At 34.9% G+C, this 13,261-nt stretch overlaps 2 protein-coding genes across 3 annotated transcripts; both read right to left on the reverse strand.

Annotated features, from left to right (window-relative positions):
- Positions 1-4,216: 4,216 nt before the first annotated feature.
- On the reverse strand, positions 4,217-6,039 carry LOC115987404 (nuclear transcription factor Y subunit B-3-like). The gene has a single exon (XM_031110937.1). It carries the CDS (start codon positions 5,315-5,317, stop codon positions 4,610-4,612), a length of 708 nt encoding a protein of 235 aa, XP_030966797.1. The 5' UTR covers positions 5,318-6,039; the 3' UTR covers positions 4,217-4,609.
- A 3,565-nt stretch (positions 6,040-9,604) lies between these two features.
- LOC115988117 lies at positions 9,605-11,599 on the reverse strand. Of its 2 annotated transcripts, XM_031111756.1 has the most exons (2): positions 10,947-11,599; positions 9,605-10,296 (listed from the first exon to the last, which is right to left on the reverse strand). In XM_031111756.1, the coding sequence occupies exon 2, from the start codon at positions 10,211-10,213 to the stop codon at positions 9,728-9,730; it is 486 nt and encodes a 161-aa protein (XP_030967616.1). In that variant the 5' UTR covers positions 10,214-10,296; positions 10,947-11,599; the 3' UTR covers positions 9,605-9,727. The 2 variants fall into 2 exon arrangements, with proteins under 2 accessions (XP_030967616.1, XP_030967615.1); XM_031111755.1 differs by having other exon boundaries at positions 9,605-11,599.
- Positions 11,600-13,261: the final 1,662 nt, after the last annotated feature.

Below are 13,261 nucleotides of genomic sequence, written 5' to 3' on the forward strand. Positions count from 1 at the left end.
AGAACAAATTGATGTATCAAAAGTAAGTGTGTGTGTGTGTTTTCACTATAGGTTTGCATTAAAAATCAATATTAAGTCCAAATGTTTTTTTCATTGGTATGGATGGGCTCAGTAGAATGTTTCAATACGAAGTCCGTTAGTGTATTCTTTTTGCATTGATATAATTTTAATATATAAAACTAAATGTCAAAGTTAATATCAAGTTACAAATTTGGAGGAATGATTTAGAAACAAACGGTTTTTGGCTAAGTATGACTAAAACAAAGTACATGAAATGAAAGTTAAGTAGAATCGAAGGTGAAAGGGATATAAAACTTGATGGTCAAGAGAGATCGATATTTTGAATTAATTCATTAGAATTGAGAGATTGAAAGATGTGAATCATACGTTAATAGCTAGGTAGATAAAGTAGAAGTGCATAATAAGTATTGTGTGACAATAGAATACCAACTACGTTAAGGGAAAAATTTCAAAAGTCTGTTATAACTTACAAAACCAACTACACCCTATGATATTTAGTGTTGTGATATTAAGAAGCAACATGTTCATGAAATGAATGTATCTAAAATGAGTATAGTAAAATGGATAAGTTGAAATATAAGCAAAGATAAGATTCAAATGAAGAAATTCACTTAAAGATAGAAGTGACCCTATTGATGAAAAGATGAAAGGGAGTTACTTGAGATTATTAGCAGAAGTATTGAAAAAAGAAAAAAAAAATCTCAATTAACAATGTGACAAAGAGTATGATTATGATATGATAAAATATTAGAAAAGAATACATATAGCCAATTATGATTATTTTATAGAGGTTCCATAACTAACTCCAAAGTTTTGAGGCTAGGGCATGGTTGTTGTTGACATGGAATGTTGTGATTGATGAATTATAAAAATGGTTTCGAGGATAGGCATATGTGAAGGTGATGTTGCTCTAGTCACAACTTTCTATAACCAATCATAAAAATGCTATGAAAATTCTCTCCCTAACATTTCTCTGTCTTTAGTAATTGCAAACAACATGGAAAATCTCAAAAAATACATCATGATTAGGCTCACAACTTTCCAATTCTTCTCGTGTGTCAAAAGAGAGCAAGGGAGAAGTTTTCTAACTTACTGCACACTTCACTGAGCTATGCTTTAATGCTTGTATTGGTTGATAAAGCCACTCACTATGTTCATTGCTCCAAATGCATCCCTTCCATCTTTTTCAGACTATGGGAGCTGCTTGGGAGCAATGAGCTAGCACGTTCACTCCTTTAGGGTTGTTAGTATATACGTTAGTCTAGCTCACTAGGGTTAGGGCCAATGTACTATTCTTGTAGTACACTCATATTACTTGTACATCACACATACTATAATCTATACTGTAAACACCACATTTTGTACCTCTTACAATTTGGCCATTTGTTCCCCAATGATGTTCAAATTCTAAATCCTAAGGTTGGATTAGGACTTGATTAGATTGAAATTGACTTGTGAAAAGTGTTTTCGGAAAATTATAACTCTTTTATGAATCAAATAAGCTATTTTTGGAAAATAAACGCCACGAAAATCCTAGGGAATGCGTACGCAGTCACACGTATGCACATGCATGCTTAAGATCTATGTGCACATGTTTAATGCATGCATATGTGAACACGGGCATATGTACGCATGCTAGGGCTCTAGAAACTATGAAATGTCAGTTTTTTCTGCATTAAAGATGGTTTTGGAACGAATCTCACATCATCTAGAAACCATTCTAAACTCCTATTTTCTGTCTATATGAAGCCATACATGGTACATTTTCAAAATACAGAGAAAATCCTAAGGGAAAACACAAGATTTGCTAGAAATAGTGAATCAAAAGAGTTTTTCACAAAACATCCTCAAGTCAATCAATATATATATATATATATATTGAGGCATATTTTGGCCTTGATCTTCGAGTTTCAAGCTTACTAATCACTTCTTTGTTTGATTGTGAATAGATTGACCAAGGAGAACGGTCAAAATCAAGCTAAGGAGCTTTATGTTTTGAGGTATATTGTTCTAGTTCATTTTCTTTTTCTTTTCTTTGCTTTGATCTCCTTTTCCTTGTTTTTTTATTTTTTATTTTTTATGTTATAACATGCCTGCTTAGTTTAGGTTTTCTTTACTTTGTCATTTTGAGCATGCTAGTTGTTAGATTTAAGTTTTCTATTCTTTTGTGTTCTTGTGTTTTAGGGTTAGGGTTTAAGGCATGTATGCGTATGCATGTTTTTTGCATGCACATGCATACTCAAAGTATGCGTATGCATACAACTGGGCTATGCATGCAAGCCCTATGTATGAACACGCATACTCATACCCAGAAACCCTAATCCGAACCTCTTTTGCTTCTATTTCTTTATTTTACTTATACAATATGCCTTTGCCATGTCCAGTTTTATGCTTATGAGTCTCTACCTCCATGTTTTGTTTGTTGTTTTTTCTTCACATGTTAGATTAGGGTTTCTTTTCTATTATTTATTTGATATGCCATGAACATGCACATGATATAACCATGCAATGATGCATAGGTGCTATGGTGCAGTGAGATAAGTCACGCATTCATATGAGCGTGCATTTGTTTGGAATATGCTTTTGTTGATAAGGATGAACATGCTTGATTAAATGATGTGTTCTTAATGTTTAGATGTCTGTAACATGTTGTATGATTGCTGTCATGTCTATGTTTCTGCCTTGAATATGATATAATGCCATGTGTAATAGATGTATGCTAGGGTTTGAGATGTGATGAGATGCATGATAGATGTATTTTAGGGTTTGGGATGAAAATGCCATGTTGTATGCTTAGATGTATTTTAGGGTTTGGGATGAAAATATCATGTTGTATGCTTAGATGTATGTTAGTGTATGTGTGAGTCTAGAATAATAAATATTAAATGTGTCTTTAATAAGATTAAAACGTAAAACACAAGGAGTGCAAGCTGACCCAAAAGTACAAATATGAGTAAGTAGACGCTAAAATGGCTTACTGGTAGTAGTAGGAAGGAGATTGGAGAAACTTGTTATGTTGTTGTGGGGGGGGGGGGGGGGGGGGTACCCAAAAAGAAGTGTATATGCTATTGTTTGTTCATAGGTGAAAGAGGTTTGCTCATAGGGCCCTTCATGAGCTCATGGTTAGGCTCCTCCTTTATTTTTTATTTTATTTTAACTGTTCTAGAAATATATATATATATATATACATATATATACATATATATATATATATATATACCTACCAAATATATCCCACCCAACCCTCCAACCGAGTCCTCTGACTCTCCATCCCCCCCATGCACTAAAGTACCATCCAAACTATTTTGATGTAATTTCAGGCCCTTCATGGGTTGGGTTTGCTGATAGTGTCCTTCATGAACTCATGGTTAGGCTCCTTTTTTATTTTTTATTTTTTAACTGTTCTAGAAATATATCCCACCCAACCCTCCAACCGAGTCCTCTCCACTAAAGTGCTTAGGGAGGTACCATCCAAACTATTTTGATGTAATTTCAGGCCCTCGAACCTTTGTCAATATTATCTTTGGTAATCAGTGCTTTGTGTTGTTGGAATTAGAACTTTTCTTTCAATAAGTAAATAAAAAATTATAAAAAAATAAAAATAAAAACAGTGATAAGTGATGATAGTTTGCTACATTGAATTTTAGAATGAGCTGTTGGAAGGAGACAGAAACTTTATCCAACAAAGTTCTAGAAGTGGTCAGCAAAGCTTGAAATCTTGCTTGTCGTACAAGAGCTCCAATTCAAACACCAACACCTCTACTCAATATCAATACAAAATTCCCTGTTTTATGTTTCCCATGTTGTTCGGTAACCAGAAAGATGAGCACCACAAAAAATTTTGGTTTTCCCCAAAATGCATATGCTTTCATAAAGGTATCTTTCAGCTAGACAATGAATGAATGACACAACACTGTCTTTATACAGCCACCATAAGCTTAAAATGGAAACATTGAGCAAGTAGATCTCTAAGATAAATACAGGCCAATCTTAAATGGAATAGCTCTTTCCCTATTGGGTATACACGTAACCATAGAGACAAATGGCTAAACTTAGGAAATAAATCCCTTTCCTCAAAAGAACATGTACATGCAAACCCTCCTTTTTTTTTTTTTTAAAGAAAACTGTCAGAACCAAAGAAAAATAAAAACCTGTCAGTTCAAGCAATTTCCAAGTTCCCAATGTACCATGAAAGTAGAAACACAGAAACTTCGAAATCATTCATCCATTCCATACAACAACAACTAAACCCTTCCATATAGAACTAGAGGGATCAGAAAAGAACTCTACAAGAGAATCATCATTATAATACAAACATTCCCCAATGTTTCCTCTCCCTCAATCAGTACTAGTGCTCTCTATCATTAGAGGTTACAATTTTCTTTTTACTACTACTACTACTATGCATCATATAATCCCATGAACAAGTACCAAAAAGAAAAAGAAAAAAAGAAAAAAGAAATAATAATAATCCAAGTGTCTAACCCCAACTCAGATTAAGATCCTCTCTCAAATTTTCCATTTGCCACAAAGTTTTTAAATGCGAATTGCTAATTAAGAGAGTAAATTAATCAAGCACACCTACCAACTACCTTGACCTCACAATGGAACCGCCGTTACTGCCACCTCCACCACCACCGCCAACAACTGAGCCACCCTTCCCAACCCCAACCCCAACTCCACTATCAATACCCTGAATTCCATGATGATGAAAGCCACCGGAACCGTACACGTGTCCCTGATGATGACCCATAACACCACCATACATCCCAGCATACATTCCTCCAACCCCATTAAACCCACCACTATTCCCTGACGAACTAACACCCCCACCACTTCCACCACCACCACCAGCGGCGCCGCCACCACCACCGGAGCCGCCACCGCCGCCATCCTTCTCACCTGGCCTCCCTCCTCCTCCACCTCCTCCCACAGAGCTCTTCTCCCCTTCCATCTCCCTATACTTCTGCAGATAAATCTTGAGTGGCTCCACATACTCTTCAAACCCCAAAGTAGTCATAGCCCACAACAAATCGTCACCATTGATGGTCTTCCTCTTCTCTCTCTGACACTTATCCGAAGCCTCCCCAGTGATGAAGCTAATAAACTCAGACACACATTCTTGCACTGTTTCTTTAGCATCCTTTGAGATCTTAGCGTTTGCTGGCAATGCCTTCTTCATGATTCTGCTCACGTTTGCAATCGGAAGAAACCTGTCTTGTTCTCTTGCTGACAACTCGCTGTTCGCGTTGTTGCTGTTGTTGTGTCCTCCTGAATCGTTATCCGAATCCGCCATCCCCAAACTCAGCCAACTCTCTTTTGACCTTCAAACTTCAAAAGCTTTTCTGGGTCTGATCCAATTCAACCCAAATGGACCAAAAATTCAACAACTTTCTGCTAAGAACTATTATGGGTCTGACAAAGTTTCAGACAAAAAAAGCAAAAAAAAAACACAAGACCAAAATCCACAATTTCACGCCGTAAATCTATATGGGTCAGACTAAGTTCCCAAAAAAGTTACCAAAAATAATTTGAACTTTCACAAAACAGACCAAAAATCCAAAATTTTTACGGGGTCTAATTCAAATTTACAAAACAGTCAAGTACGTAAAATTCCCTTTAGACATGTAACAGTTTTTATCAACTTTCATTATCAGAACAGTCTGTGTTCTTTATACAACTTGTTTCACTTAACACGACCAGACGCAACACAACTATTTTGAAACCAAAAAACAAAAAAAAAAGGTTTATATTAAAAAACAAAGAAATTTAAAAGAAGCACAACTTGGAAAGTTTATGGGAATTTTTTGTTTCTTTCTTTTGCAGAAATTAAGGTATGAGGGGGTAGGGATATGGAGGGGATTTAGAGGAAAGGTGAGGGGCAGAATTGGAAATAGTAGGGACTGGCCGGGAAAAATGGAGGAGCTCCGGGAATGTGGGTGGAGTTTTTTTCTGTGTTTTGCAGAGCTTAGAGAGAGAGAGAGAGAGAGAGAGAGTTGAGAGAGGGAGAGGTATTGGGGTCCGTCGGATCGTTGAGGTAATAATTGCATCGTGAGCGACACGTGGGTCTCTCTCCACCGTTTATTTCTCGATAAGAATGGGTCACGTGGGTTGTTACTAACCGTTTGATCGTTAGTGGGGGCTAGGAGATCTAGACGGTTCTGGTGCTAACACGTGGTGGGTTATGTCAAGTTGGGTTAAACTGTCTGTTGTTAACTTTTGTCAGAATCTCGTGGCGACTTCATGAAATCTGAGCCGTCTGTATCTCTAAGCTACACACGTGGCATTACATTAGCCGTTGATGAGTTTATGTTAGTGAAAACGGCAGTAGCTTTTGTGTCGTTTTGATGTAGAGACTCTTGAAGGCAATTTTTTTTTTCTTTTCTTCTTTTTTTTTTTTGAAAATTGGTTTTTCAAAGAGTCAACTAATCCAATGGCTATAATCTCTTTGTTGATTTGTCAACCTAAAACATCGTTGCAAATTGAGGGTGGGTCCTAAATTCCACTTTTTGAAAGTACTGGTGTTGAATGAACTTCTTGTAAATCGAGCATGATTTTGGTACAGTAAATTTATGCATTGGATGACAGTTTAATACATCATCTTATATTTCAGTGCCACAAAATATTAGGGGTAAAAATAAAATTATGAGGTTATCTGGATGGAATATATCCACCACTTATCTGAAGGTGGGATCTATTCATCAGTCCTTTATGTAGGGTCCACATGATTTTATAGGATGAGAGTGAACTTTGTTCAAAGTACCTAATTATTTCTCAATATAAACCAAAGTTTTCACTTATCACCATGTAGTTTTTTTTTTTTTAAAGATTCATTTAACACAATGGCCACAATAATTTTGTTGACTTGGTTATTAGTTTAAACAAATTACTCATTGCTTGGAGATTGTTGTGGGTTTTTCAACGTTTCCACTCACACAATATGACAATGTCTTTCTTGTCGTTGCACAGTTTCAATCCAAGCCTCGTGCTTTCAAATAGTATATGAAAATTTTTCACTTAGCAAGGGAAAAAGAACACAACAGTGCATGAATATGATCACTTGATTAATAAATTATGGCCCATAATATAGCATTTTGATCTGCTCATGTTTAAGGCTTAAATTTGATGATTAAAATTTGTTAAAAGCTATGCTAAGGCTTAATATTGTAGATCATTCCCTTTAGACATGTAACAATTGTTTTTTTTTTTTTTTTTTTTCACATATCTTTAAAACTTTCAACCAAAGATTAGTTACTGTTCGCGACGGGTGGATCATAGTGGGGTAAATTGCTGGCTCAAGAGGATTTTTTAAAGTGTAGGTACCCGGACTCGAATTGGGAAGCACACTAATCGAACTTGGGACAAACACTTTAAAACCAAGTGTCTAACCACTTGGCCAACTCACCTGGGTTTGGTATGTATTCTTTATACTATGAGATTTGAACACCATAGTAAAAAGTAAGGAAGACTTATGTTTTGTAATGGGCATCACAGAGCTAGCTCTGAGGAATAGTATGGGTTCACTGAGTGAAGTAGGTGTCCACAAATCTTTTAAGATCTCTATTGAAATCCTAATTCATAGTGGCAGGCCAGGAAGTTCAATGCCTGCCAAGGAGCCTTTCATGTCACATATCTCTGAATATCAAAATTTAATTATAGACTGTGGTCCAAAAGTTCTGGTGAATTGCCTCAAAGGATGTAGACGCATGCTTATAAAACCTATATGTGCAACTTGGTGGAAGTCATATGGAAGTTTCTATATGCTATTGGATCATTTCAAAATTGTTGGTCAAATTTATGCCTACATAATGAAACAAAGAGGGTATGTGACCTAATGTACAAGTCATCAGCTGAGGAGGCATGGTTAATTAGTGCAAGCACTTTATTTTATTTAATTTTTTTTAATAAAGTTATAATACCATAGCTGTGCGAATCGGCTGGTGAAAAGGGTCGAGAACAAGAGAGCAATGCATAAAAATATGACAGTTGTCCCTCTTTTGTATATCACTGTTTTGTTAGGACTTGATGAATCTGGGCACACTGAGAGAGTGCTCTATAACTACTTTGTTTATGTAAATAATTTATATAAATAAATAAAATATCCCTTTTTGACCCCAAAAAAAAAAAAAAAAAAAAAAAAAAAAAAAAAGAAAAGAAAAGAAGAAGAAGAAGAAGAAAGAAGGAAAGATACAATACCTTTAGTCCATAACAAGTATGACTGCCTGAATTTTCAATAAAAAAAAATGACTGCCTGAAGAAATTTGGACACTCTCCTTAATTCTTTTGCTTCTTTTTCAGGGTTTTGTAAATTTCATCTTGCAATTTACATATAGATAGGGATACCTTCTCTTATAATTCTTTTTTAAGAGTTGAAAAACATTAGAACTCTCACAAAATTCCTCTCAGTTGATCTAAAGTTTATAAAATTTTTAGCATACATTTGTGAATGTACTTTTGGGCCCTTAAGCAGAGAGATATGATTAGCTTTAATTAGTATCATGAAAGTTTCAGAACTGTTTGCAAGTGCTGATTACTGTATATGAAGACTGACTGATTGGATCGAGCTAGTGATGACTTATTATGGACTTCCATATATTATTCCTCAATAACTTCCAATGGATAAACGAAGTTCCTTATTGATTTTATGCCTTGTTCCTTGGTGGATATAATAAGTGCTGTATGTGGAAATCAATCAGGTATTTTAATCAAAATGTGTCATGATGAGACTGATGGAGCCACATAGTCCCCCATTAATCAAATATAAGGCTAACCATGACTGATAAGTAAAACTTGTAAATAAATATAAATAAGTAAAAACAACCAGGAATCATGAATGGCTCACCTCAATCTGATCAAGGAAATTAAGAAAGGGTATGATACGCAGCAAGAATATCTCATAGAAATGAATAAGAATACTCGAGCAAAGCTCAAGTGGAGATAGATCAGCTACTAACAGCTGCTAATTGCTACATTTTAAAGAGATGTAGCATAACTAAGACTAACCATGACTTAAGAAGAGAATAGTAAAACTAGCAAACAAATAAAGAAGGTAAAACTGCAAGGAGTCATGGATGACTGATCACAAGCTGACTAAGAAAGTTCTTAAGGCTTTGATATGCAGCAAGAACAAACTTATACATACGATGAGAAATAACCGAGAAAAGCACTAGTGGAGAAAGATTGGCTCCTTGCAGGTGCAAAATTCTACATTTCAAAGAGCTTTTCAAAAGCAGATTAAAGCAAAAGTAATATGTTTAACAACTTTCCATCATTTGAAATTGACCTTAATTAACATAACTTAATTTGTTGGTAATAAATTTACATTAAATGTATCTGAACACATGTAGTCAATAATAAATTTTTAACATCAAGATTTAGTCTTTAGGGCTTTTTCATCTTCTGGAACCCACAGAATAGTTCTAAAACATAGGATGATGCCAAATGAACAAAAAGAAAGTATCAGTGAAAAGAGAAATGCAAGTGAGATTCCATCAATTGCCTATGGCCTTCAAACTTTTAATACTTTAATGTGCATTAAGAGAAAACAAAGGACCATAATACAAGTGCCTTACTGGGTATCCAATGTTTGGGGAAAAAAAAAAAGCTACACAGTTCACAACAATATAACAAAGTAAAGGAAGATAAAGTATGACATCCTAAATTCAACAAAATCCAGGATGGATCAAAAACTTTCAAAACACTAAATTCATGCTTCAATCTCAAACCTTGAACACTTGATGGAGCCCATGGATATGTCAATCTCAATCAAATTCTCTTCCTCATTCATCTCATTTATCTCTGATATGAGCTCCATTAGACAATGTTGCTGGAAAATGGACTCAGGCGAGAAATCTGGCAGTTTGATCTGCTGCTTATGATTATTAACCTTTGGCAACTCTTCCTTATGACCAACATACTGCCCACTTGGAAGGGCAATTTCAATGAGGCTTTCCTCGTCGGAAATTGAACCATCGGAGTAATCTGGACTCTGATCATCCACATTATCATGAAACGGCCACTCCACTTCTGATTCCTCACTAGTCGATAAGTGATAGAGACATTCACTCTCTGAAAGTGAATCAAATGATGTGGCCAAGTGGTCATCAATCTGACTGTTACCTTCTTCTTGAGCTTCCTTCTTTAGTGTTATAGTTTCACTGTGAGGCTGAGGTTCTGGTTTTACATCTTCCATCTGAACCTTTTCTTGGACTAATTTCTCAGCTGCAGCTGGTTTGTGCTTTGAGAACGTGAAGTAAATGGTAGAAAAGATCAATACTGTAGATGTTAGGAGGATGGATGAGAACCCAAAGACCAAAATAGCAGCAGAAATTAGCAGTGGAGCAAGGACAGCAAACCATGGTAGTGGGTTTCTAAAGCAACATAAAGGAGATGCCATTTGATCTTTAACTGTGTTTTCCAAGTTCATGAATTAGACAAAAGCCTAGCCTACTAATCAGTAATCCCGAGAAAAGTAATTATGCAAGAAAAAAGGAGAACTTTTCCTTTTATTCAACTGCAAGAACAGTAAATGGAAGATAAAATGGGTGGAAAAGATAAAACTTCTAGTAAGACATAAGGATTAAGTATAAGCTATAAAATAGATCAAGGGCATATGAATAAGAAAATTAGCTATGAAGATACCATAAAAGTTGATTGATGGATCTACTATAGATTGAAAAAGCAAATACTACAAGTGAGGATAAGATGTTTTGTAGACACAAGAAGGGCATGTGACAGTTTAAAGCTCCACTGCTTTTCTTGTTCAAATATTAGAAAAAACACTTAGCTAAAAAGGAAAGGTTTTTACATGGGATTCAAACAGAATCTGCAGATGACATTAATAGGGATATGAAAATGGCATGCATAAGGAAGCAAGAAACAGTGTGATGCCAAGCTGTGCTTTGAGATTTGAGTGACAGATGTACCTGCACTAGCTAGCACAGGAGAAGAAAGCTACGAGAAAACTGCCTCTTTTTCTTTCTTATAAAATTGGATTTGTACTGAAAATAATGGGCTGTTACTCTTATCACAGACTCACAGTTCCCCAGTCCCCATTGCTCCTAAAAAACTGGGTTTTTACTTCCTAAAACCAATCAGGTCGTTTTCCTCTGCAACTGATTCTCTTGAAAATCACAAAACCTCCTGGTTTCCCACTACTGGTTTATGGTCTCAGAGCTTGGAAATGAGAGAAGCCATGTGCACATATCTCAGCTCACCACATGGCACTTTCCCTCCAAATTCAATGCAACAAAACTAGGGATGAAAGAAATTTTTTAAAAAGACCACAAAAAACAATATTATTTTTCTGCTTCTGTGTACTCCAAGAATACTATTATCACAATCATACCTGAAGCTTCATCAAAGGCTCATTGTTTGCTCATTTTTTCCTTCTAACCAAATACAGCTTGTTTGTCTTCTATTCAAATGCCTCATCTGACTTTTAACACACCCAAAAATAGAGGAAAAAAAACAAAACCAACTTTGTGCAGAAACCAAATTGCTTTCAAACACTTATGTACTATTGAATTCAAACTATCATTGTAGCTGAAAGAATATCAGTTCTTTTGCTTAGGCTCAGAAGAACAGACCTTTTAGTTAAATTCAGGAACTTTGCTACAATGACATCAAATCTTTATATACAATCAACAAAAATGAGTATTTTCACGTGTCTTATGTACCACCTGTATAGACATAGAAAACCCATGAATCTATTAGTTATATGTACCACACCAAGTCCTATGAAGAAAGAAGTTGTAGTTTTATATCCCACCTTTTGTTATTATATGTTTTTTTTCATTAAAATTTAAGTGCAGAAAGAGGTGATCGTACTAGACATAACAAACGAAAGTGGAGCTTTTTTTTTTTTCATTCAAAAACTCAGTGACAAGCACAAAGCAAAAATTCAGACAAAACCAATTCAACTGATAAAAAATTCAAATAAATGAATGTGTTTGACTTAAAACAATAATTATTCTAGTTCCTATACAGTCATGCACCCAAGTACTTCATTTCATTTCAATCTTTTGCATTATTCAGGTAATATTTTGCATTGACTAATTTTATTCATTTTGTGAATGTGAATATTCGTTGAGATAAAAAAGAAATGCTTTGCATTAATTAATAATTTGTACCAAAAAAATATAGTACTATCCTACTATTAGCTGGTGGTAGTCACTTCTTCTTTACAACACAAGATTAAAAAAATAGGAGCTTTTAATAATATATAATATAATTTTTTTGCATGGCATAATTACTTAGAAAAAAAAAATAATAAAGTCCATAGTCTGACCCTCAACCAAATAGAATGGAAACACCTATCTATAAATCAACCTGTTATAAAATTCATAGTTGATATTATGGCAAACCCTTCCTGCCCTAGAATATAGCTAGGGTTAAAAAATTAAGTTATGATACATGCTTTTTTTGTTTAAGGATTGCGCCACTAATGATGGCTTCAAGTATGCTTTAACATATGGGCCATCAGTGTCTATATGTACCTACCAAAAATGCTTAGCCCCACTCCCACCATTGTAGGTGAAATGCAATCTTAGAGATTGGCTTAAATCAATAGCCTTGATTTTTCATTTTCTTGAAGAGTGTATATAATATAACACGGTCTTTCAAAGCATGTGGCGCATGGGCTACTTACTAGCTAGTCTTCCACCACTCTATGAAATGATGTCAATTGGAGTGTAAGATTTCTACATATTTTAGTTCAAGTTGTGCTAATTGAGATCATTAATTGGCCCTTCACTTGTTGATAGGGACCAAGAACCAATGAAGATATAACTCTCTCTCTCTCTCTCTCTTGTTCTTTTCCTTTTTCTTCTTTTTTTAATTTTTTTGTGCAATGAAGATATAACACTACTAATTATAATTAAGAAAAAAAATTGCAAGATTATATCTATACATTTCATTCCTTTCATTGATTCATTTTCTCTTTGTTCATTTTTCATTTTAGTCCTCCAAAAATGTCTCATTACAATTACAAAATTATATTTCATTGAAAGCAATACAAATTATACAACTCAATTTCCGATCTTTTATATAAACCCTGATTGATTTATCCTTCAAAGCCATAATTTTGACAGCAATTTGCAATAGGGCTAAAAGGCAGTCAACTTGGTTTGTTAAGAGGAAAAAACCGAAAATTTTGTTCAAGTCTCAACATAGGAAAAAAAAATGAAAAGGAAAAGAATTACAAAACCACAATATATCCTATTCTAGTGCCTCAATAGTC

This window comes from Quercus lobata, chromosome 4 (genome assembly GCF_001633185.2).
Source record: "Quercus lobata isolate SW786 chromosome 4, ValleyOak3.0 Primary Assembly, whole genome shotgun sequence".
Lineage (NCBI taxonomy): Eukaryota > Viridiplantae > Streptophyta > Magnoliopsida > Fagales > Fagaceae > Quercus > Quercus lobata.